The sequence below is a fragment of the Peromyscus californicus genome, unplaced genomic scaffold (assembly GCF_007827085.1).
Source record: "Peromyscus californicus insignis strain IS unplaced genomic scaffold, ASM782708v3 Scaffold_1__1_contigs__length_55948999, whole genome shotgun sequence".
NCBI lineage: Eukaryota > Metazoa > Chordata > Mammalia > Rodentia > Cricetidae > Peromyscus > Peromyscus californicus.
In genome coordinates, this window is record NW_026294492.1 from 10,543,520 (window position 1) to 10,568,850 (window position 25,331).

General features: G+C 41.5%; 2 protein-coding genes across 6 annotated transcripts in view; one reads left to right on the forward strand and one right to left on the reverse strand.

Moving 5' to 3' along the window:
- The window catches only part of Nbas (NBAS subunit of NRZ tethering complex), a 281,500-nt gene that overhangs the window by 241,727 nt on the left and 14,442 nt on the right, over positions 1-25,331 (reverse strand). For all 5 annotated transcript variants that reach the window (XM_052745880.1, XM_052745878.1, XM_052745879.1 and 2 more), the window contains exons 7-10: positions 21,199-21,332; positions 18,835-18,968; positions 17,646-17,744; positions 2,765-2,903 (exon numbers count right to left, since the gene is read on the reverse strand). In XM_052745880.1, coding sequence (XP_052601840.1) covers positions 2,765-2,903; positions 17,646-17,744; positions 18,835-18,968; positions 21,199-21,332 — 506 coding nt within the window. The remainder of the gene's footprint in view (positions 1-2,764; positions 2,904-17,645; positions 17,745-18,834; positions 18,969-21,198; positions 21,333-25,331) is intronic.
- Positions 15,392-15,904, forward strand: LOC128115330 (mitochondrial fission 1 protein-like). Its single transcript, XM_052745882.1, has one exon. It carries the CDS (start codon positions 15,425-15,427, stop codon positions 15,881-15,883), a length of 459 nt encoding a protein of 152 aa, XP_052601842.1. The 5' UTR covers positions 15,392-15,424; the 3' UTR covers positions 15,884-15,904.

Sequence of the window (25,331 nt, forward strand, 5' to 3'; positions counted from 1 at the left end):
CTGCTGGACCAAAAGACTCACAGTGCTCACTGGGTCTTCCCTTCTCTCCTCCACACTCATCTGTTTCTCCCCTTTTCTCAGTTTTGATTTGAACAAATTTCAGGGTACAGAAAAGACAGTGATCAGATGATGAAGGCCCAGACCTCTCACCTGCGCTGACCAGTCATTGACATTTTGCTACATCAGTTTGTTTTGAAATTTATGTTTTAATTGAACCATCTGAAAATAAGCTACAAGCATCACACTTGTTTTAGACAGATTTGAATCATGAGATTTTTCAAGATCTGCTTGATTTATGCCACATAAAACTAAAAGTTGCATAAGTCAGAGAAAAACACAGCTAAAAAGTTCCTACAAAATAAAATAATGTGTCCATTTCTGCAAAGAATTCCCACCTCAGTCTTCTCAGGGGCAGATAAGAGTAACAGTCTTACTGGCATAATGGGACACACAGGTAACCGAACTTGAGGAGAATGCTATAAGGAACCAGAGGATCCGATCCGAGCCCTGTCTTCCTGTCGTCAGTCGTTAAGCTCCATTTGGCCTAACACTCTGGAGCTGGGAAAAGGGGCTGCTAACATAAACTGCCTCCTCCCTGGCTTCTGAAGAGAAAATCCACAAGTGGGAAATCAGGCAGGTCAGAAATGGAAGGAAAAACCGTACTCTCTAATATGAGCTGCAAATAGCAGCTGACTTAAGGTTCGGGGCCACATGAAACAGTAAGTTGGTATCGTTTTTAAAAAGTATTACTTTGCTGGGTTAAATCACAATTACTTATTTCAATGCAGGCCACTTTTAATAGTAACAATGAAGACTGCTATAACTGCTGAAGATTTCTTTTTCAAAAGCACTTCTTTGAGAATCTTTTTTAACACCAAGCCATTCACTGCTTTGGAAGATTGCTTTTAAATCAATGCATTTTAAGAAAAATCACAAGACAAATACAATCACTCTGAAATGAGCAGCCTAAGCTATTCCCTTACACTGTGCTTTAGTGCCCACTTCATCCCCCACTTTAAAACATACAACTTCTCACTGAGAACAGGCATGCACTAAGTACAGGGTTCATAACCTTGATCAAGTGCTGCTTTTACACAATTTACTCAAACAACCAAGACACGTATTAGTAGAGTATGGCCAATACAGTAGACACAATTAGCATTTACCAGTACCTAACTGAGTTCATATTTCTGGACACATAGAAAACTATTTCCAATCTTCTGTCGAGCTAGGAACGGTCATGTGGTTGTCACTTTCTGGGGTAAGTCTGTGACAAGTTCCCTCCCATTTCAGTTCCTCTCTGCCCTTCCTAAAGCCACCAGGAGACAGTGGGTCCTCCAGAAGTCATCTTCCACAGAGTCTTTGATCATCGATGACACAGCAGCAACAGCAGGCTTGGCCGGGAACTGTGATGTGGTAAGCCATAGACAGGGAACTGTGATGTGGTAAGCCATAGACATCTTATTTTAGGTCTTCCCATGTGCTTACTGTGTGACTGTGATTATTCTCACGCCCAGTCTAGCCTACACTAATGCTGCAGACCAACACAGTGCTACACTTGGGATCTGGAAAGTCCTTAGGGGCCCAAGTGTTAGAGGCTGGCTGCCTGCAGCAGTGTATTGGGAGGTGGGGTGCTCCCTCTATGGAGGAGTGTTGCAGAAGGACATTAGGAAGGCTCATCACTGGAAGCCCACCACCCTACAGAGACATGGGGACTCTGGAAGACACTCACACCAAGTTCATGCCTTCTCTAGCCCCCTTTCTCCCTGCCTCTCAGGGAGGCCAGGAAGTAAGCACCCTCTTACTCACCTGACCCCATCATGAGCTACGATGCCACAACAGAGCCAAGCCACCATCAGCACAAGTCTCTAACACTTCCAGCCAAAATAAACTTATGTCACTCATGTCAATTGTAAAAAGCTAATACAAGGAGTGTGGGGCACAAAAGAGAGGTGATGAAGAATGAATACAGAGATGCAAGCCAGTTCATCTAAACATGGAAGGATGTACAGCACAGTAGTTAGTTAAGAGTGGGAACTCGGAACTTCTGTGAGCTGGCACTCTCAGTCTTCACTTGCTGCCTAGGTGGCCCAGAGCAGAGTACTTCATTACTCTCACTTGCTTGTTAACTGACCCGGACTAATCAGAGCACCCACCTGAAGGGACACTTGGGTGCACTAGCACAGGGTAAAAGCACTCTGAAAAGTTATCAACACAAAAACAGCTTGTTAAATGTTAATGTCTAAATGAGAAACTACAAATAATAAGACAACAGCCAGGCTACACTGTTCTCTCTTTTTTACATTTTGGTATATTTTTTATGGGTGCGCACACCGGGGTGCGTGAGCTAGGGTGTACAAGAAGATAACTCTGAGCAATCATTTGTTACCTTTTGCCTCTGAATGGACTCAGGCTGCCAGGCTTGCAAGGCAAACAGTTACCTGCTGAGCCACCTCATCTGACAACATTGTTTTTCTAATATCTAAAAACAGGGGAGCCACATTAAATTAGATATACTTTACTATATTTGATATATAGCAATACTAAATAATATTTTAGTTATATTATTAATATTATTTGTGATATATTATAATAATATTTTAGTTACCATTGACAAGCAAGCGAGAATAATAAAATATTAAAATCACACTACCAATTATTAATCCCCCTTTTTTGAGACAAACGTTCCTGGTTACATCTTACACAGGGTTTCTTTGGCTAACAGCAATTAGAAAATAGTCAAGATAATTGTACTAATGCGTACCTCAGTGACCCTGTCTTCACTGTTAGTAACTTGCTTATAATACGGTGAGCCTGAAAGAACTCTCCATGCAGAAAGGCCACAGCTAGAAGCTTTGGAAATGCCCAGTTCAGCAGTTTCACATCCACCAACCAGTAAAAGTCTAAAAACGACAAAGACAGAATTAATAAATTACAAATATGAACACGATAACAAGAAAACAGTGCAGAATCGGCCACCTTTACATAGAAAGCTAAAAATTGCTGTCATTATACCTAGATGATTACTATTTTAGAAAGGAAACCTAACGGTTTTTCTATTCGAATTTCACCTTCACTGATAGAGAAGTACAGGGTAAACATCTTAAATTTGCATATGCAGCTCACAGTCACTGGCTGTATCAAACCTAACAAGCATTAGCAGGAGTTGGGCAGCTTCCCCAGATACACACGCAGTGATGTCAACCCCGTACCGAATGCAAGGTGGCATAACTGCACCCTTAAAAAGCCACGGCAGCAGCTGGGTGTGCTTCATGGGAAAGAACACAGGGCGGTAACTGCTCAGAGGTAAGACTAGGTGAGCAGCAGTCTATTGATGGTTCGCTTCTGTCTGCCACACTCCATCAGCAAACTACAGGCCAGTCACTAAGATGGCAAACAGCCTACCAAACACTGGACAGCAAAGATACACTGTGCAGCCATTGCAAAACTAAGCTGGTGAGTAGTGAGAGCCAGCAGCCACTTCTCCCAGTTAAATCAGGGTCAGCACATCTGGCAGGATCCTGCATAGCAGACCTCACAATCACTTCTATTTAAGAGGAAAGTGGGCGTGAGGTCAAGGGAGGTCCAGGAAGATGATCAGTGGATAAAGCACTTGCCATGAAAGCCTGATGACCTGAGTTTGATCCCCAGAACCCAGGTAAAGAAAAGAACTGACTCCACAAAGTTGTCCCCTGACCTCCACATACATGTCATGACACACATATGTATGCACACATACAAATAATAAATAATAAAAACGAAAGGTAAGGTTTTGATAGATTAATAGGAAAACATTCATTGTTAGTGGGTTATCTGTTGTCAATGGCAAGAGACAACAGAAATAACAAGAAAAAGAATCCATGCGTTTCTTAATGGTTAAATTAATAATTAAAATAATGAAGAGTTTCCATGATTGAAAAACTGTCCACTACCTAACAGAGTGACAGACTTCCCAGCAGAGGTTTCCTGGGCCTCTGTTCACATGCTGTACCCACACTATCTACTGCCATTTCAAGTGTCAGGACACCGTGTCAAAGCCCTTCACATCAAAACCAATAAAGCCCCCATCACCACAAAGCCCCCATCACCACAAAGCCCCCATGGCCACAAAGCCCCCGTTTTGGTGAGAAGAGCGTGTACTTTCATCACACATATCCCTTTGTTTTTCTAGGCTCTACTCACAGGAAACCCACAACTTGAAACATTTTGTTTCTCTCTGTCTGTTTGTTTTTAGTGAAGATAACACTACCTCATAAGGTTTCTAGTATCTGACATTTCAAAAGATTAAATTATAGAACCCTATTAACTTACTGCCCCTTTTTTTTAGATACAGTCTTACTATAAAGCCAACACTGACCTCTAATTCACAATCCTCCTGCTCTGCCTCACAAATGCTGGGATTCTAGGCATGTACCACCATGTACTACATTTAATTTTATAACTGAGTATTATAAAATTATAAGCATCAATAGCTTGACATCACATGATGACCACTCAACATTTCACATTTAAGACTAGTACAGGTATGTATGTTAAGGGTTGTCAAACAGAGCTACACGACTGTAAAAATCAACACCTGTTTCCCATTCCTTCTGCACACCTTCTGTGCTAGGCAGCAGAGAGAAGTAGATTGTCAATCAACTCTCCTCCCGTGGAAACTGTCTTGGCTTTCCAAGCGGGCCCATGAAATCACAAGGGTCCTGAGAGTGGAAGGAGCAAGCAGAAGTGCCTGGCTTGGAGTGAAGTAACATGGGAAAGACTCAACTGACCAGGCCAGCTTTGGAGGTAGGCAGTGTAACAAGACAGGGGATCGGGATAGCCTAGAAAAGCCTGTAGAGTGGCCCTGCTGGCACCTGGAGGAGCCCACTGATGCTCATTTCAACCTCTGACCTCCTGAGACCAAGATAAATGCATGCTATGCCACCAAGTTCGTGACGATGTGGTAGAGCAGCCTTGGAATAATTAAGGCACACCATGTTTCACTGCCAATCCTAAAATGCAGACAACTTATCAGACTCCAATTCCATGAACTGTGCTTCTCATCCAGCAACTGCTTCCTGACGTGTTTCTGAACTGGACTAACAATAATGATAAGAACAAGAAAGAAATCTCTAAGAACTTCAAAACTGAATAAAAATCCTCCAATGTCTCACCTGAGACCTTATCCCAACTCAAAAACCTATGATGTCAAATAAGTACCTCGAGAACCCAACTTCAGCCTTTACACAAGTCCTTTCTCCTGCTGCTTGAACAGTTTGGGGTGATGGCAGAAGCCTATTGGACTAGTTCTACACCAGGCAGATCTCAGCGCTAAAGCACAAGAAGCTTATTCACCAAGGCCAGAGAGACACTGATCTCTAGTCACGGTAACAGCAAAAGTACCTGCCCAGAGCATTCACTCTGTGCAAATCACTCTGTGACAGTGAATATTTCCCCAAAAAAGGGTGTCCATGGGAGAGGGGCATGCCAACTCCATCCAAACAGGACAGTCCACCCTGCCAAGCTGGGTTTGTGCATCTTGACTTGGAAGCATTCCCTGCCTTTGTGTCATTAAGACATCTTCCCCAGCCAAGGGTGGTGATGCATTCCTGTAACAGCAGCATTTGGGGGGCTGAGGTAGAAGGATGGTAAGTTTGAAGCCAGGTTGGCCTACACAACAAATTCAAAGACAGCTTGGGCTATACAAAGTGAGAAAAAAAATATATATGTATATATGCATACATGTGTGCATCATATATATTTTTGAAGGAAAATTTGACTTCAAATTTAAAACATATTTACAAATAAAAATAATAAATGGGAGAAGTTTAAACATATAAAACCAATAGTATATCCATATAAAGGATTTACAATGATCTACCACCAATCCAAAAGAACAATGGACAAGGAATAAATAAGCAATAGGAGGACATAAAAGAAATCCAAAAACCAAATGTGCAGATTTATACCAACACCCCTCAAAGGTTTAGCAAGTCTTACAAACTAGTGAGATTACATTTACAGTGCAAATGTTTACCTATGGTGAGAAGGTTTATGGACATAGAAACTATCATCATTGTTAGTGTGGCTCTGTTTACAATGTAAAGTGAGAAAATATTTTTTAAATATAATGAAAGGTCACACACTAAAATCATGAAAGCTAGGCTGGCTTGGAGGTTTAGAGCACTGGCTGCTCTTCCTGAAGACCCTGGTTCAATTCCCAGCACCCACATGTCAGCTCACAACCCCAGTCCAAAAGGATCCAACACCCTCTCCTGGTCTCCATGGGTGCTGTATGCACATGATGAAGAGGCGCAGGTGCAGGTAAGACACACCCATACACACAAAATAAAATTCAAAAAATGTACATGAAGTCATGAAAGCTGCCTCTTGACACGTTAAATATAGGAAAGAAGCAGGAACTTGATGGCTAGAGCCTGAGCATTCTGACTTACCACTAAAATCGCTGTCAGGTTTTTATGGAAATTGAGTCTACAAACAGGCAATATGGTAGAAAGTGACTCCTAGCACTAATGTCATGTTCGGCTTCACTAGGCTCCTCCACCAAGAATACTCAGACGCAGAGCAGAGGCAGAAGAGATCGGGCTGAGTGTTTACATTCAGAGTCACACTTAACACTGTCACATATGTGACAATCATATTATCACATAAATATATTTATGTAACTTTTAAGTATATAAAGATATAAGGTAAAATTATTTAATTATAAGTAAATTGAGAATTTATAACACATATGTATTCAGTTTTAAACAAATCCACTCTCACTCCCCCCAACTCCTCCCATCCCGTCATCACTTTTCCCTCCCAACTTCAGGCACTCTTTCATTTTAACCCACTGAGTAAGCACAGCACTGCCAGCATGTGCACGGGTGTAAGGCCACCCACTAAAAATGGACAGCCTACCAGGGGCCACTTCCAAATGAAACTGACTCTCCCTCCCCCAGCAGCCATCAAGTGCCAACAGCCCTTCAGCTATGGGGAGGACTCCCCTCTCTCATCCAGTCCAGAACTGTGGCTGACTTGGTCTTATGTATACAGTCACAGCCTCTGTGACAAACTCCTATCTAAAACTGCTGTTCACTAAGCCAAGAAACCACGCTGGGTGGGTCATAAGCCCCAGGGGAGGACTCTGCTATTATTCAGCTAAATGGACAGAGTATTCGACTGTAACCTTAAACAGTTATCTTGACACCATGTGTTAGTGCGGCTCTCAGTCTTCATCAGAGAAGCTGATATAGAGAGTCACAACTGACCAGAGGAGAGAGAGTAAGAGACAAGAGAGTGTTCTCCTTAATTGGAACCCCTCTCCCCCGGACTCAGGGACCATCACAGGAAAGGAAGCAGAAAGACTGTAAGAGCCAGAAGTAGTGAAGGAATGCTGCAGAACAGTGCTTTCCAGACATGACAGTCACCGCACTCAAAAACAGAACTACTTCTTCACAAAAACACAAAACTGAAGAAAATCTTCACTATGAAATCATGTGGTAATGTGTTAGCAGAAACTATCAAGGTTTTGGGAGTCAGGGCATGAAGTTCAAATACCATTGCAGAAAAGTATGCAATCTGTAGACATGCCTTTCTCATCAATTTTGCACACAAAGTACTCAGTAAGCAACTGAAGGACAGCAGACGATGCCATTTCTAACTCTCCTGACATCAATGAGTACCTGAACTCCCCCATTTCATAGTTAGTATCATGTGCAGAGCTGCTTAGCAGGCTTGCATTCTGTATGTATATTCTGCACAACCACAGCCTTTGACACACACTCTTCCACAGAAATGAGCATGGACCCAATCCACTGCAGATGAATTACTAGTAACCATTAGCAACCACTGACGACTGCGGCACAGAACCCTGGCAGCAACCTTGGAGCTAGGTACAAAACCACATCACAGGGACAAGTACATGAAGGAAGATGTCGGGGGGGGGGGGGGGCATCACAGGGAGGCAGCCTTTGAAAAGTTCCCAGACAGGCAAGTAGGTTAAGTAGCAGCACTCCAGCCAAGGGAACATGCTGCACAGGGAACTGTAGGAAATGCAGTGAGTGCCTGCAGGAATAGGAGAGGAAATGCAGGGGACCCTTAGCATCACAAGTATTTAGTCATGATCTCTTCCTTGAGCACTTAGCACAATTCACTGCAACAGTTAATCAAGTCATAATTCCATCACTGAGTTGGAGCCACTTGGGTGCTGTCCACTTCATCTTGGTATTCTTTACAGCATTACCCAGTGTGCTTCACTCAAGAAACATCTATCTAGGTAGTATGTTCGAGGAACCGTAGCTGTACAAAGACAAGACACAGTCTTCGTCCTTGGCTTAATCTCTCCAAGCTGCAGCTCTCCCTCCTGAAAAATGAGGAGTTTAACCAATGACGGATGAAGGCTGTTCCAGCTCTCAGGATCTAACTCTGAAAGTCAGAGCAGGAACACAGGGACCAGAAAAAAAATAGAGTGACTGATGGGGAAACACACACACACACGCACACACACACACACACACACACACACACTGCCTGAGAAAAGGCCAGACAGGTGATGTGAGCCCTTCAGTACCAAGACCTCATGTAATGGTGACCAAATGAAGAGGCACACTGAAAAAGCATTTCAAGAAGTAGAAATGGTTTATTAAGGGTCATAAGTCTAGTAAATGTTGGAAGAACCTGCCATCTAGTGGCCCACAAAACAAAACACAAAAAAGAAATAACCAACAGTTCCAGCTGTTGTATACAAAAACCAGAATGTTTAATGTACATAAAAATGGAACAAGGAAAGGAAACGGACACTCAGGGCCCAAAATGTTAAAATACTTAAGAACTTAAAGAACTGGGTGTGCCCAAGTGTGGGACGACTTGTCTGCCAAGCAGGGGGCATGGGGCTACATCCCAGCACCATAAAAAAGACGTAAGACCAGACTTGCAAAACAAGGAAAGTATATAACATACTATTTCCTATATGTACATACATACATACACACACACACATACACACACACACGCACGCACGCACGCACACACGAATCCACTGTTCCTCTCAAACAAAACTATGTGAGATTCCTATGAAATAAGTCAAGGTAAGGCAGAAGTCTCGCAGGTCTTCATTCACGCCCAAGAATGAGCATCAGGCAGCGCTCAGAGCATAAGAAGAAATTCAGTTGGCCAAGTTGACTTCTTTGGAAAGGGAGGAAGGAAGGGAGGGAGGGAAGGAGAAAGGAAGAGTGGGAGGGAGGAAGGGAAGGAGGTAGGACCCCACTTCCCAGTGCCTATGGGATCCAAAAGTCAGTCTGCAAATCTCAGCAAGCCTCAACTCACTTCTAAAAGGCTCAGCCCTACAGCTCTGTCTAAAGACAACAGCATCTGCACCCTCATCAGAAGCCAGCCTGTGCTTGTGGAATGGAATGCGAGTACAACGTCCACTCAATTGCTGATGCTCACACATCAAGTACAATACTAGACACCGGTCTCATCAACGCACTGAGTCCCTGTGTCATCAAAGGTCCAATGCAGCAGACTCTGACTGAAGCATTCTTCCTTTCCTACGAGCAATCCTGCAATCCTGCAATCCTGCACAGAATCACCAGCCTGTCCCCAGAGCCAGAAAGTTAGCATAGGGCCACCTGCAGCTTCATTCACACAGGAAGCATTTTACCCACCTCCTACCCCACACTAAGGACTAGCTGCTTCTTTGGAATACAGAAACCCACCTGGGATAACCAAATCAGCATCCATGAAGCACAGCTCTTCATCATTCAGCACTCCATTACTTGCAAGTATTCCCTACATCCCTAAAGACTGTATGTCCTCTTCCATCTCCAGAGCCTCCTGGAACAGCCATGGCCCTGATTACTGTGTGTGTAAGGGCAGCCTTGACTTAACTACTCTTTAGCACTGCAGTTCACCCCTGGCTGACAATCATTCACTTAAAGGCAAGCTGATGTCCTATCTATTATTCTCTGTAAATATTGTGTCAAGTTTGGCTTAAAACAATGTTCACTTCAAGAACAGTCTATTTTCAGTCATCCAAAGCCATGACTTCTCCCTCTGCACAGCTATGACTTGCATTATTCATCAATCAGGTACTTCTCAAGGACTGGATGAAACATCAGTGTTCAAGATAAAACGTTCAAATGGAAACTAAAGGGCCTCTTTTTCTTTCTGATTTATTCAATTATTTATACAAAATAGTGCTATGGCTTCGATAGGGTTTGATTATAACCTCAAGGCTCTGGCTCCATGTGTTAAATTTTGATCTCCATTGTGAAGTACTAAGAGGGTATACAAAATTAACCTAACTATAGTGCTAAGACATGGGGACTTTTATGGGATTAGGAATAGATAAAACAATTACGGAGAACCTCCATGATTAAAACCAAGGGGTAGAAAGACCAGATGAGGGCTGGGAGCTCTCTCCCCTCTTCCTCTCTCCCTGCCCTGTCCCCAACGCCGCCCCTCCTGTTCCCTTTCCATGTGATAATCTAAAAGGCCACAGGATTCTTGACAGCATGAAGGCTATCCACCAGATAATGCCCACAGACCTTAGACCTCAGGACTGTAAGCCAAAATAAACCTCTATTCTAAACAAACAAACAAACAAAAAAAAAAAAAGCACACTTCCAGTATTACCTGTTAGCAAGTACAAATGGAATAACAAAAACAGCTTATTCCACTATGACATATAACCATAAAATTCATTCAGATGATCTTGATGAGTATTAGGCTGCAAACCCCATTCAATAGTAGCTGCATCATTCTGTACATTTAATGAAATCACTGAGTTGTACTGAAATTGTTAGTATCATCAAGAACTGTGAGTATGAGTATCTTCTGAAAACAGGAGGTATTTTCTCAGTCTTTCAACATCGCTGAGATGTAGTCAAACTAGTCAATACTAAACAGTACTTGTGTAGTAATCAAAGACCTGGTGGAAATTCAAAAAGAATAAATCCAATTTTGCTTACCTATATTTACTATTAAATTAAGAACAAAAACTAAAAGACCCCTACACACTGTTAAAAGTAGTCAATGTCATTTAAAATGTCTATTAAACATCCTTATTTGTGAGCACATGACCACTAAGATTGACCTCACAGTCCTGAAGTACAGGGAGCACTCCAGAGCCTCCTCTAGCAAGCATTCCACCCACCATGCAATAAAAGTTCAATGTCAGAGCTGGAGAGATGGCTCAGTGGTTAAGAGCACTTGCTGCTCATGCAGAGTACCTGGGTTCAATTACCAGCACCCATGTGGTGGCTCCCATCCATCTGTAACTCCAGTTTCATGGACTCTGACACCCTCTTCGGACCCCTGAGGGCACCAGGCACATACATGGTGCACACGAACACATTCGGGCAAAATATTCATACACATAAAATAAATCTTAAAGACAAATTTCAGTTCAGTGTTGTTTCCTCTGAGAATGTAAGGGATTCCTTTCAGGCAGAACCAGTGTAAACTAAAATAAAACCAGCAGTTCAAAGAAAAGAGTCAGACAGAAGAAGAGGAGGGTGCTGGCACACGGGTGGTTGGAGCAGGGAGAGGGCTAGAGTATGAGATACTCTGAGTGTTTAAGGAGAATAAAACACATTTCTTGGGCTGACTTAGATGTGGAGTAAAATAACCAAGCATGTCCATAGAGCCCATTCGCAAGCTGCCCAATTAATTTCTGTTTCATGTTACCCAATTTACCACCCCAATTTCTCTTCTTGAACAAAGCTTGTGGCACCAGACAACACAACGAATTTCATAAAAACCATGAGTTTGTGTGTTACCAATTTATTCCAACTCTACTATGGCTGATTTATTGTGCACTTACAAAACCCTTGTAGATGATGAATGTCACATGCTCATATTACTAGAGAAAGAGAAAATAAACAAAACTGTGATAAATATTTCACCTTCTTTCATTTAAAAAAAGACCACACAGTGAAAATATAAACCACAAAGCAAATGTTTTATCATTCCCAGTAGGATATTTACATCCATCCCTGTTTGACAGCAATTCTCAACCAGAAACATCAGTGCCATCCATCTCTGAGCCGACAGCTATCAAGAGTTACATATGACTGTGGAATCAAGGAGAGCATCTCCTTCAGTTAGAGAATACACCTAACTTTCTGAAACTCATTAAAAAGACCACTCCCACTAAACATGCCCTCAGGTGCTTAGACTCTTGTATGCTGAGATTACAGGCATGTACCACCATTCCTGGGTTGGTAATTAACGAGAATGTTTAACTAACCGGAGAGTAGATTTTAAAAAGAATATATGTCACCATACATGGTCTACAAAGCTCTACATGATTCGGCACTCAGCATTATTCTTTGACAGATAATTAATCTACCTGTCAACTGGCTCCTTCCAAACTGGCCTTCCTGCTATTCCTAGGCAGCACAAAGGACATTACCAAGTCAGAGCTAGTTATTCTGTCTGCATGGAAGCCTCATATCCTAGCTATCCAGAAACAACTACCCTTCCTTCTTGTCAGTCTTTGGGGAGGTGTCACTTTTTCAGTGGGGGTAACCTAGACATGTTTTGTTTTTACATAGGCATATCCCACAGCATGGGTGTAGATATCAGAGGACAGTTTATAGAAGCCAATTATCTCTTTCCACCCTGTGAGTGAACTCAAGTCATCAGGTTTCATGACAAGCTCCTTGGTCTGCCCAGAGAGTTCACCAGCTGGACACTCTAAACTATCATCTGTTCCTTACTCTCCATCTCTGGTAACTTTCTTTTCAGGAGTACTTATCAGCTCCTCACATACTTTATGGCCTTTATTTGTTGCCCATGGTCCCCTCTACAGTAAGTTACGTAAGGTCTAGCAGAGGGCACAGAGGGTAGAAATCAACGTTCACTGGGAAAAATGAAAACGTACTACCGCAACACTATGAACATTCTAGTCACACCTGCAGCTAGCACATTCATGACCAAACTATGATGGGAGCAGTAAAGGAGAACAGCAAAGCATTGCACATACCTAGCAGAATGAGTAAGAAAAATAAATACCTCTGTCCACAAAGACAAGTCAATATATAATGTATGAAATTAGAAACAAAGCAGTAACAATGTGAGCATTTTACTTCAATCTTGAAGATGAAGAATCAACTAACAGCTGAAAGTATCTACTTGTGGAAAGCAAGAATTTGGAGCAAGGGATTTTTTAAAACTACTTAACACTTGAAATTATATCCAAACATCATTCATAAAAATAAAATGTAAAAGAAAGAAAAGAACTATAACGGTAAGTGCCATCTTGGGAAGTATTCACCATGCATCTCACACATCCAGAATTAATATGTAGATTATACAGATTATACAAAATGTCAGGACCAAAGTACCTAATAAAATAAACCCTATGATAAGCATTTCATAGTGAATAAGCACTGAATAGCCAATTAACATACAAAGAGCTGTTCAACATCATTAGAAGACAAAGAAATGCAAATTAAAACTAGAATGGGATATTTTTTGTTCCGTTATTGGGTTTTTGCAGAGCTGAGGATGAACCCAGGACCATGCACATGTACCCCTGAGCTGCACCTGTTCCATCCCAGAGATAATTCTTTCACAACAGGCATTCAATCTGATAGTAAACCCACCACCAAGAGTACAAACTACCAAGGCTACTTTCATGGCTCTCCACAAATTGACGGTAAGGCCCCATTGCTGAAGAAAACCTCTACATAACTCATTGGAAACGGAGCTGGTGCCTACCTAGAGCCTTCATCCTTTGGACTAGTGTTTTTGGTACTGCAAGTTACTCTACACACTTCCAAAGGGGAAAGGTAAAAATCCTTTGCCCTACACAAGTGACCTGCCTGCAAGATACACCAGTGCAGTAGTGGCACAGAGCTTGTGGGAGTAACCAACCAGTATCTAATTGGATTTAAGGCCTGTTCCATGAGATATGACCCATCCCCAACACTGCTCGGGTGGCCAAGAACCTGAGACTAGATAACCCAGGGACCTGGGGGAAACCCAAATACTACTGTGCTACTAAAAAAACATAGCAATAAAATGACTCCTAATGACATTCAGTGCCTTACTCAGTCATCATCTGCTGTGGGATGGTCTGTATGTGCTCTGATTGGTCAATAAATAAAACAGTGATTGGCCAGTGGCCAGGCAGGAAGTATAGGCGGGACTAACAGAGAGGAGAACTGAGAGAACAGGAAGGAGGGGGGAGACACTGCCAGCCGCCGCCATGACAAGCAACATGTGAAGATGCTGGTAAGCCACGAGCCACGTGGCAAGGTATAGATTTATAGAAATAGATTAATTTAAGATGTAAGAACTAGATAGCTAGAAGCCTGAGCCATTAGGCTAAACAGTTTAAATAATATAAGTGTCTGTGTGTTTATTTTATAAGTGGGCTGTTGGACTACCAGAGTTTGGCGGGACGGGAGAGGAAACTCCAGCTACAATCATCAGAGAAGCTTCTTCCTGCAGCAAATGGAAACAAATGCAGAGAACCATAACCAAACAAGATGCAGAGAGTGAGAGACCTTGGAACACTCAGTCCTAAATATGATGTGTCCATCAAATCCCTCCCCTCAAGGGTTCAGGGAACCCTTCGAAAGAGGAGGCAGAAAGTGTAAGAGTCAGAGGGGATGGAGAAAACCAAGAAAACAAGGCCCTCTAAATCAACAAAATGGATGCACATACGAACTCACAGAGACTGAGAGAGACAGCATGCATAGGGCCTACACAGGTGTGCACCAGATGGGCTCCTAGAGCTGAAAGGAGAAGTGACACACACACACACACACACACACACACACACACACACACACACTCTCTCTCTCTCTCTCTCTCTCTCTCTCTCTCACATCCCTAAGCCAGAATCTATCTCCAATTGAAAACCACTTGCAAATAGAAAACCAGTTTCCTCCAAGGAAGTCTCACTGGAGAAACAAACCACTCTTAGGGGTAGGCCACATGCCCAGTAGTAGATGGCCAACACAAAACAAACTCAGTGGCATCTTTGGGGGCTCTCTGTCTCAGAGCGTTAAGTCAGGACAAGTCCTTTGTTTATGGATTTTGTCTTCTGGTCTTGTGTTTTTATGGGATTCCTGTGTGTGCAAACACGCGCCTCTGCATCTGTGTGCATCTCTTGTGCTTTTTCTTTGGCTGTTTTTCTTGTTTGATTGTTTTGTCCTCTTTCAATTGGTTTGTCTTTGCTTCATCTTACTGTATTGCACTTTATTTTATTATTATTCTTTAGATGCCTCCTGTTTCCTAATGAAGAGACAGAAAGGGTGTGAACTGAGATGGGAGGGGAGATGGAGAGGAACTGAAACAGGAGGAGGGGAAAACAACATTGTATGAAAAAAATCTATTTTCAATAAAAGGGGAAAAGTCCTGCCACTGGACCATGGAGACGGTGGCCCAGTAGAGACCTTAGTTCGAGACTTGAGGGGTGGTGGACATGGAGGCTGTACTGAACGAGCTGGTGTCTGGGGAGGATCTGAAGAATTTTGAAAGGAAATTTCAGTCTGAGCAGGCAGCTGGCTCTGTTTCCAAAAGCACACAGTTTGAGTATGCCTGGTGCCTGGTGCGAAGCAAATACAATGACGACATCCGTAAAGGCATCTTGCTCCTAGAGGAGCTGTTGCCCAAAGGGAGCAAAGAGGAACAGTGGGATTATGTCTTCTACCTGGCAGTGGGCAACTACCGTCTCAAGGAATATGAAAAAGCTTTAAAGTATGTACGAGGACTGCTGCAGACTGAGCCCCAGAACAACCAGGCCAAGGAGCTGGAACGCCTCATTGACAAGGCCATGAAGAAAGATGGACTAGGAGGCATGGCCATTGTTGGTGGCATGGCCCTGGGTGTGGCGGGACTGGCTGGGGTCATTGGACTAGCTGTCTCAAAGTCCAAATCCTGAAGACAGCCTTATCTGCTCTCTGCCCTGGCACACCTGGGAGCCTGGGGACATTGGAAGAGGGTCCTGCCCATCCTCACCATGGCCTTCCCTTGTCTTCCCCAACCCTTGTCATCCACCTCCACAGTCTCCTCAGTGACCTACAACCTCCCATCCCCGACACCTGTTGTTAGCCCTGAGTCATGCTTTGCGATGAGTGTAAATATAAAATTGGGCTGTGGCTTGGGAAAATAAATAAATAAATAGATAGATAGATAGATAGATAGATAGATAGATAGATAGATAGATAAATAAATAAATAAATAAATAAATAAATAAATAAATAAATAAATAAATAAATAAATAAATGGGGAAGAAAGCATAGTGACAACAAAAACTGTGAAATAACAGGAAGGCTTGCACAATGATGGTAAATTGGTGAAACTACTGTGAAAAAATGGTGACATTATCTGATAAACTTGGAGACGTTCCTTCCCAACAGTTCAGCCAGTCAAGTCCCGGTTCTGCAGCCTGCAGATACTCCTGCACATATGTGCCAGAGTAACAAACAATGACTGTTAGCATAATACAACTTTACAACTTTTAAAACACCCTGAAAAAAAAATCAATTTTCATCTACAGGAGAATGAATAAACATGCTGCACAGTATTGAAAAAATGAAAAAGCCTACTAGTAGTTAAAAAATAAATGAACTAGAGCAATATAAATCAAACATCAAGTCAGAGAGCAAGATCTGCGTATGTTCTGTGTGATTTCATTCACATAAAATGAAAACAAGACAGGTAAATATAAGGAAGTGATAACACTGTGAAGAAGGAAAGGGAATAATATTTACAGCTAAAGGTAGTGTTTTCTCTCTGACAAGACAATGGAGTCATGAACGTGTGTGGGTGTGTGGGTGTCTGTGTCTGTGTGTGATTGTGTGGGTGTCTGTGTCTATATGTCTGTGTGTCTGTCTGTGTATCTGTATCTGTGTGTCTGTGTATCCATGACCATATGTATGCAAGTTCTTCGGCCATATAAACATTTCATCCAATTCTGAACACAAAGCTACAGACTTACCTGGACTGGCATGCAAAGGTTGTACACACTCTTAGTCAGAGACTCAAGCATATGACAGAGTGTTTAGGACTCACCAGTAGACACAGACTAAATTCAAAATTCAGAACTCATGTTTTGTTCATCTGACTCAAAATCTGATACTCTTTCCATTTAGAGAACCAGACAGGGAACTTGGCCAACTCACAAAATACATGTCAACTTCAGTCTCAAGTAACAAAGAGGAAAAGTCACCAAAAGTAGACATTCACAGTTCCTAGTAAACCTCAGTGGAGGTGGTAGGTAAAGAATGAAGCAGAGAAACTATGAAGAACAGGGTAGAAGTATTGAGAGGAACCCTGCAAACAACGAGCTGTCAGTCTGACTCTGTGATGGAGGGGTGATGTCTACTGAGACCCTTTCGTAGGAAGGCACTGCATACATGGTCCTTCCTCAGTCCTCCAAATAGCACTGAGACACGTATTACGTACAGAGAGGAAGACGGTCTAGAAGGCTAATAGGACAGGATAAATTTCTCAATGAAATTTCCAGTGTCTTATCTGGCTCAGAGAAGTTCACTGAGCCAGACCAGAGGCAGAAGGATCAGAGTATGAGTGCAGTATTACAGACAGTGAACACAATTACACACAGGAGCACAGAATGAAGATGCCAAGATTTGTGTAAGCACCTAACAGTCCAGTAAATATGAGAACAAAGAACTGCTCACCTATGGCCAGGGTGGTAAACAGCGGTATTTATTCCATGAGGATAATGACCACTAAAGCTGAAACTGTGACTCTCTTGGTAGCTCTGATTTGTTCCAACACTAGGATAAAGAAAACAAAACAGAAATAAGTAGCAGCAAAGCACCTCGGACACCATGGACACCTCAGACATCAAGGGCACCATGGGCACCATGGGCACCATGGACACTGCAGCAGCTAGTCTTTAGGGACAGATAACACCAGATACTGTGGAGGATGTAAAACAACCAGACACACTACAGTGGGAGATGACTGATACGACCACACTGTTAAAGTCTGAAAGCTCATATAAAAATAAATGACATGACCCTATGATCCAGCAATCCCACTGGAAGATAATGACCTAGGAGGAATTAAAATGTTTATCCATAAAGACTTATGCAAGAATAGTCATAGTACAATCTATGCCATGGTCAAGAACGGTCCAATTTGCCACAGCCCCAAACTGGAAAGTCTATCTACAAAGGAATGAATAAACAAACCATGAGATATCTGTGTATCTATATGTAAATATATTTATATAACTCATGAAAGATAAATCATTGGTTAAAAAAAAGGAATAAGGTAATGATATACAAAAATTTGATGAATTTCAAAATAAGCTGAATGAATGAGATTTGGGCAAAAGATTGTATATTATATGATTTCATTGATGTGAACTGTTTCAATGGGCAAAACTAATTTGCGATTAAAAATAAAATTTTTGAGAATGGCAGTTGTCATGGGTAGATGTGGAAGAGGGAGGGAGGAGAGAGGGAGGAGGGAGGGAGAAAGGAGCTCTCGAGTATGGTGACAATGTGCTATTTCTTGACAGAAGTCTGAGTGGTACAAATCAGTGCACCTATCACTCATAGGCAGCTACAATTAGGACGTGTGCATCCCACTATATGCACCTTTCATCTCCAAAAACAACTATGAGCAAATAGTACGCATTCTTAATAATATGCATTCTCAAGCATTTGGTGTTTCCAACTCACTATGAAACACAAGAAACAAATGTGTGAGTATTCACTATACAAGTCTTTCAAAGTGTCTAATGTGTTTGCAATTTTTCATAGTATGATAAAATTTTTCATAGTATAAAATATCAATACCTGACATTAAATCAGAAAAATAAACATTATATCAAAATGACTTCCAATGCATTTTTACCTGACAAGGTAACTTCTAAGTTCTCCTCGGTAATTGATGACCAAGAGCTCTGCAGACCACTGTGCACTTGCTTTGTATTCTAAAAATACCAACCCAGCAATGGCATAGCTCAAGTCACCAGCAAAGCTAGACACCTGAAAACAGGAGGAAATTAAGTTACTATAGAGATAGCAGAAAAATTAGCACATGCCTAACTAGACAACATCCCAGACATTGGCTGTGACACCAAGCTTAGACCAGGGTCCTAACCAGTTAGGAGCCATAGCAGGCTCCTTGAAATACTCAACTTAAAAAGCACATTTCTATTCAAATTCTCTGTAAAATAAAGAAGAAAAAAGAAAAGCAGGAGATGCCACCATTCAGCCTCTTTCAAGACATAAGTTTTCAAGTATTAATTAAGTATTAAGTCGATGTGAAAAAGACTTCAGGTACCTTCTCAGCAACTCAAAGGGGAAGATGCAACACTCAAGTCAGCCTTTTCATCAAGCAACTATCTGAGCGTGCTGACGGAGATCTGAAAGTCTAAGTCTCTTTGGAGGCATACCAAACAGTATCTACCTAGAACATGACTGGAATGTTCCATCTTGGCGTGAAGACTATTTTAGGTTAAAGACAACTAAGAATCAATGGACAGCCAAGGATCTCTAGTCTCCCCTTCCTTAAAAATGAGGCACAAATTTCTCTTAGTGATAGTGTCCCTCTGGAGTAGGCAGAGGAAAAGGAGGCACACCAAAATACGTCTGTGAGCCTTCTAAAGAGCAGTTATGGTCCTTCATATAGCCCCACCTCCTTTTCCCACAGTGCACCAACCCTAGCAGCCCTTACTCCATTTCTCTCATGTGGTCCCATCTCCACACTTCACAAGCCTCTGTAAAACAGTACATAAGCTCCTGGCTCAAACTGTTTCTTTGGGTTTTCACTTTTCTATAAAGCCCCGTGCAGGCAAAAACACAAGTATCAATAAACATGTTATTATGTTAATCTATCTCTTGTAAAAATTTATTTGCAGGCCCACAGAAACTAAATTCAAGAGAAGTGGGAAAAAAAATAAAAGTTTTCTCTCCAACATCTCCAATAGTTCTTCATGACCTAGAACTATTCAATAAACACCCATATAGGCCTAATCCAAACAAAGAGAGTCTACAAATATGAAAATATCAAAACACATAGCAAATTTCACACTGAATACCAAGGCAAAAATGCAAAACACCTCGTAACATTTCATAATGACTACATGTTGAAATGATCATGTGAAGGATATACTGTAATTAAATAATACAGCCCCCATAAGTTTCACATGTGCCTTATTACAACTACTTGAAAATGTGGAATTATGCATGACCACATAGGTAACTCTCACTACAGTCCTACTGGACTGCACTAGTCTGTTCAACTGGAACCGGAGTCGGGTTTTGTGGAACTTCTACAATATGAGCTCTGTTCATTCTTTCCAGGTTTCCACTTGTTATTCCTCAGGAAAACCATTCCCTGGATCACTGGCTGTCGACATTAACTTCTTAAATCAGCCCTATTACTTTTTCTCTACTCTCCCTCTGAACTTCTGTCTTCCTAATGCAACAAAGTCCAGCTTCTCTAGAAGTGGCTTCTCCTTCAACAGCCCACGGATTTCTTCCCTCACTGTAGCCTCTCAATAATCCATACCATGATCAAAGAAAAACTGGGATCTCCTACATATAATTTCGAGGGCAGAAGATGAGAGGATAGCAGTAGGGAAAAGGGAGGCCAACACACTGTTCACGCCGAAACCCTGACGTAAATCCCATCAGGACCAACCACCAGGCCCACACACTAGGCTGCTTGACTGTTCAGCCAGTCAATCCAGAAACAACGACTGTTTCTCCTTACAGATGGTCCTCACATCCTCAGCTTCCCAGCTTCCCATCATCCCATCTCCTTTCTAGAGCGATGTAGGACCACTGTAAAGTCTACCAAACGACTCTCACTCTGAGACAGGAGACAGTCTCTAACTGGTATACAGAGCCTTGCTCTTGAAAGACAGGAGACATTTCTCTGGACCTGGTCTTTGCTGGTCTCGATCACGTCTCAATAAACTCATTTACTTCAGACATCCCCTGATCTTAAGAGTTTCATCATTTCTGTTCATTTCTTGACGTAAAATGGCTTACACCTACAAAGTGCATTAACAAATACAAAGAATAAAAACTACATGACTATAAGTATCTAACTAGATGATAAGTATTTTAAGATCATAGCTTATTAGTCTCATTTATACTTGAATTCCGCCTCTCTTTACACTCATCCATTGCCACGTTATACACACAACAGACGACACACAAACACACACAGGGGTGGGGGTGGCAATGATTTAAAGTGGACACATACCGGGGAAATGACAAAGAGCTCACTTCCCATGAGATCAAACACTCGGACAGTCCCAGTGCTTTCGGCGTAGGCCAGGAGCGTGCAGTCATAGCTCCAGGCCACCCGTCTCCACTGGGGCCTTGGGTCTTTTGGAACTAGAACGAAAAGAAAAGTGTGTTTTAAACAATACGTAATTAAGAGAGCTAACAGTTTTAATGACTGCAGCTAACGTCAGTATTCAGAAAGTACCTCATCTCCTAAGGTGATCTAATGCTTCGGTTAACACAACAGTTCCCAGAAACGTACCTCAAGACAAAACCATGGCAAATGCTGGCTCCATTACTTCATAAGCAAAGCAGCTGGCTGAGGCCAGAGCTCTGACAGATGCTGAACATGCCCTAGACTACTGAGGGCTCAAGAATAAGCTACTCAAGATACTCATGAAATTGAGAGTACTCAAAAGCCCAGAGCCCAGGTTCTTAAACTGAAATCTAACCGTGGGAGTCAAGGAAAAGTTGAGAATGATAAAAAGATTTGGACACACAATGACCAAAAATCGATTCAAACTCAAACACATAATAAATATGAAGTGCACCTATGGCAGAACTCACCCATACTGTACTCCCTAGCTGCAGTACGGCTCTGAGCACACAACACATGCACTTTGTAGATGCACAACATGTCAGACCATAAAACACCAAGGAAGACTCACTCAAAAATGACTGTTTAATGAACTAGCCTCTTTACTATACACACAAAATTTTCTTTTTATACATATATAAAACATATTTTATTTACAGGAAACAAAGACTTTTAATAGTTTCCTATCATCATTTTTCAACATCTATCAAATATTTGGACTGTACTGTGTTAGAATGTTTGGTTTTAAAAACGCTAGTTGAGTTGATGGCTTGAGAAACTGCTCAGAAGAATTTCGGTTGAGAATTAGGACACAACTTCCCACAATTTCTAAATGGTTTTAAACACACTTTTGCTATTTGGGATTATGTATTTATGTGAAGCATATTCTCAAAATCAAAGTATCAATCAAACTCTGCAAAACACTAAAAATGCTTGACATTGTGCAGTGCCACGTAAGCAAGTACATCTATCTCACTAGTGTGAAGGTTTGTTTTCCTCTTTAATAAAAGGTAAGATTATATATAAATACACACACACACACACACACACACACACACACACACATACACACACACACACCAAAAATATCTTTAAATACATTTTGTATGCTTTTTTTCAGTAAAATATTATTTGCAGACCTATTTTATATATCTATATACCTGGGGACATGTAAATTTTTCAGACATATAAGGGTCACAAGTAGATATATATATTAAGGCAGATGAATCAACAGCTATTCTTAATCATAAAATTTTAAGATTTTGATAATAAATGTCTTAATAATCCTAATAAAACCATATGCAATTGATTTTAAAATCACAAATAAATCTTCCATGACTCTGAAGTCTCATTCCTGATTATTTTCAACGCAAATGCAATCAGCATGTCTACGAGACATCTAGGTTCCCGTGTTTGTTACTTCATTATTTACAACAGCCATGAAACAGAAAGTGTGTTTCTCAACTGAGGTTAGGTAAGTAAAATCTGACATACACATGTGCATAATGGAATACTCTCCAGCCATAAACAGAACGTAGTCCCATCGTTCGCATCAACAAGGAGGGACTGAAGGTCTTTATGTTCAGTGAGATGAGGCGGGCCCACAGACAAGTACTGTACAATCTCACTCATACATGAAATCTTACAAAGTTGATCTCACAAAATCTGAGAGCACAAAGGTGGCTCCAGAGAGAGGACAGCGGGGCGGGTGAGATGAGGCCATGTTTAACAATGGGGACTAAGTTACAAAGAGCGTGCGGCCTTCTGAGTCGTCACTGAAGCCAGGTCTCATCTCCTCTTGCTTTGACTCTTACAGTATCCTCGTAACTACTCATCACACATGCATCTCTCCTCTCTTCCCTCCTTGGCATTTTCCAAAGGTAACAACTCTTCAAGAAGGAAGACAAACAGACCACATCCTCCTGCTGCCCTAAAATCCCTGATGGTTCTGTTCCTAACAACACAAGTACTGACTTCTCCATATACACCAAAGACCCCACCATGGCCTTCTAACTTCCCCTCCGTCACTTCCTCCATGACGTCCTTAACACCGACCTCACCCCCTGGGACATAAGCAGACCTGTGTCTTCCACACACTACACTGTCTCTGCTAGACAGTGCATTTTTCCTTCCTTGACACTCTTCAAAGTTGACAGTGTTCTCTGTGCACACCACAGATGCTGAACACAAATTCTTTCAAAGTATTTACCACATCGTATTATGTGGCTTACATCACCATCTGTCCCACGGGTCTCTTATTTCCTTAAAATCAGAGAACATGTCCTATTCGGCACTGCCATCCCAGGACTTCCCTCCTTTGTTAACCATTTCTGGAATCCCCCTAACAGACACTCTCAGACATCTATCCATGAGCTCATCTAAATCCCATCAAGCTGCCAAGATAGCCACCCCATCTTCATCCCACGTTGTTTCCATCAACAAATTTGGTCACACAACACAATGACTAGAACATAAGTTAACAAGCAGGTAAGGCTGGCACCCGGAAAAGCGACACTGAAGGAACTAAGGCAGGAAGCCTGCCAAACAGTGCGTCCTGGGGGGAGACTGAGCTACAGACTGAGACCTGGCTAATGAAATCAAGCAGTTAATTTAAGAAGTGGGATACTATCAACACAGTAAGTTGAAGAAAGCTAAATACATTGCATGATCCTACCCCATTTTTTAAAAAGCCAATCCATGTGTACACAAGATTACCGAAGGGTTATTTTAAGTTATTAATTTAAATACCTAAGAAGAATGTAAATTAAATATAGGCATTACTTTTTTCTACTTCCCTGGATTACTTGAATTAGTTACAACTATGTTATCACACTTATTATTAAAATAAATAAAATAATAAATTTCAAGCTAGGATGCCCATCATAAATGGAGCAAAGAGAAAAGCAGAATAGACAGATTTAATCCTAACCAAATCAATAACTGTGCTAAACATAAATGCTCTAAACATTACAGCTAAGTGACAGAAATATTTAGAGTATGAAAAAGGTAAAATCCAATCAAATGCTCCCTGTCAGGCACATATATTAAATAAAAACATGAAGAGAACGGTGAGCCCTAGGCCAGCCTGGGCTGAGTAGCAAACCCTGCCTCAAATAAGTAAGAAAGATAATAAACAAACAAACAAATGGGGGTTTGAAATTAATTATCTAAATTTCCATCTTCCACCTAGCAAAATGAAAGCAACTTAAACTCTGTATGCAGAAGGAAAAACGATAAAGGCAAAAATCAAAGAAAATAAACAACAAAAAAGAAATCAACCACCAAATTTTTATTATTGAAGAATGTTAGCAAACTGACAAAACTCTGGCCTGAGTGAAGAGAAAGAGAAAACGGTGTAGGTTACAAATATCAGACACAACCAAAGGGATATCAGTACAGACCCCATGGACAATAAAGTGGTGATAGAGAATACAACACAGAATGCTAGAAACAAGTGTATAGCTATGAACTATATGATTCAAAGAAAGATTTCATGCAAAAGCCAAAACTGTAAAGGTTTTTAACATCTGTTTCTAAAACTGAATTCAATCCTGCTTTAAAAAAAAAGCCAACTTCTTTCATGAATTCTATAAAGCATTTAAGAAAAAAATAATTCAGATTCTATGCAAACTCTTCAGAAAATAAAAAAGCAACAACACCCTCTCCTATTTTCAGACCAGCACTATCCAACTATAAAGCCAGAAGGGCGTGAAAACAAGTCCATACCTATATCCCTCGTGAACATAGGTACAATATTTTGATGACTGTGTCATTTAAAATATCATGCTTGCACAGCATCTAACAGTAAGCTGATGAGGCTTTGGGAAGAGGCAATCAGGAGCCATAAGCCCACCCACCTCTCATTGGAAGGCCAATGGTCTCTTAGCATTCCTACAGTAGGAAAGAATGAAAAACTCAACCCAACAGCTCTTCAAAAGTCTAATCCCATCTGCTATTTTTAAGACAGAAAAAGAAGACTGAATTACCATCAATGGTCTGGCAAACAGAGCCAA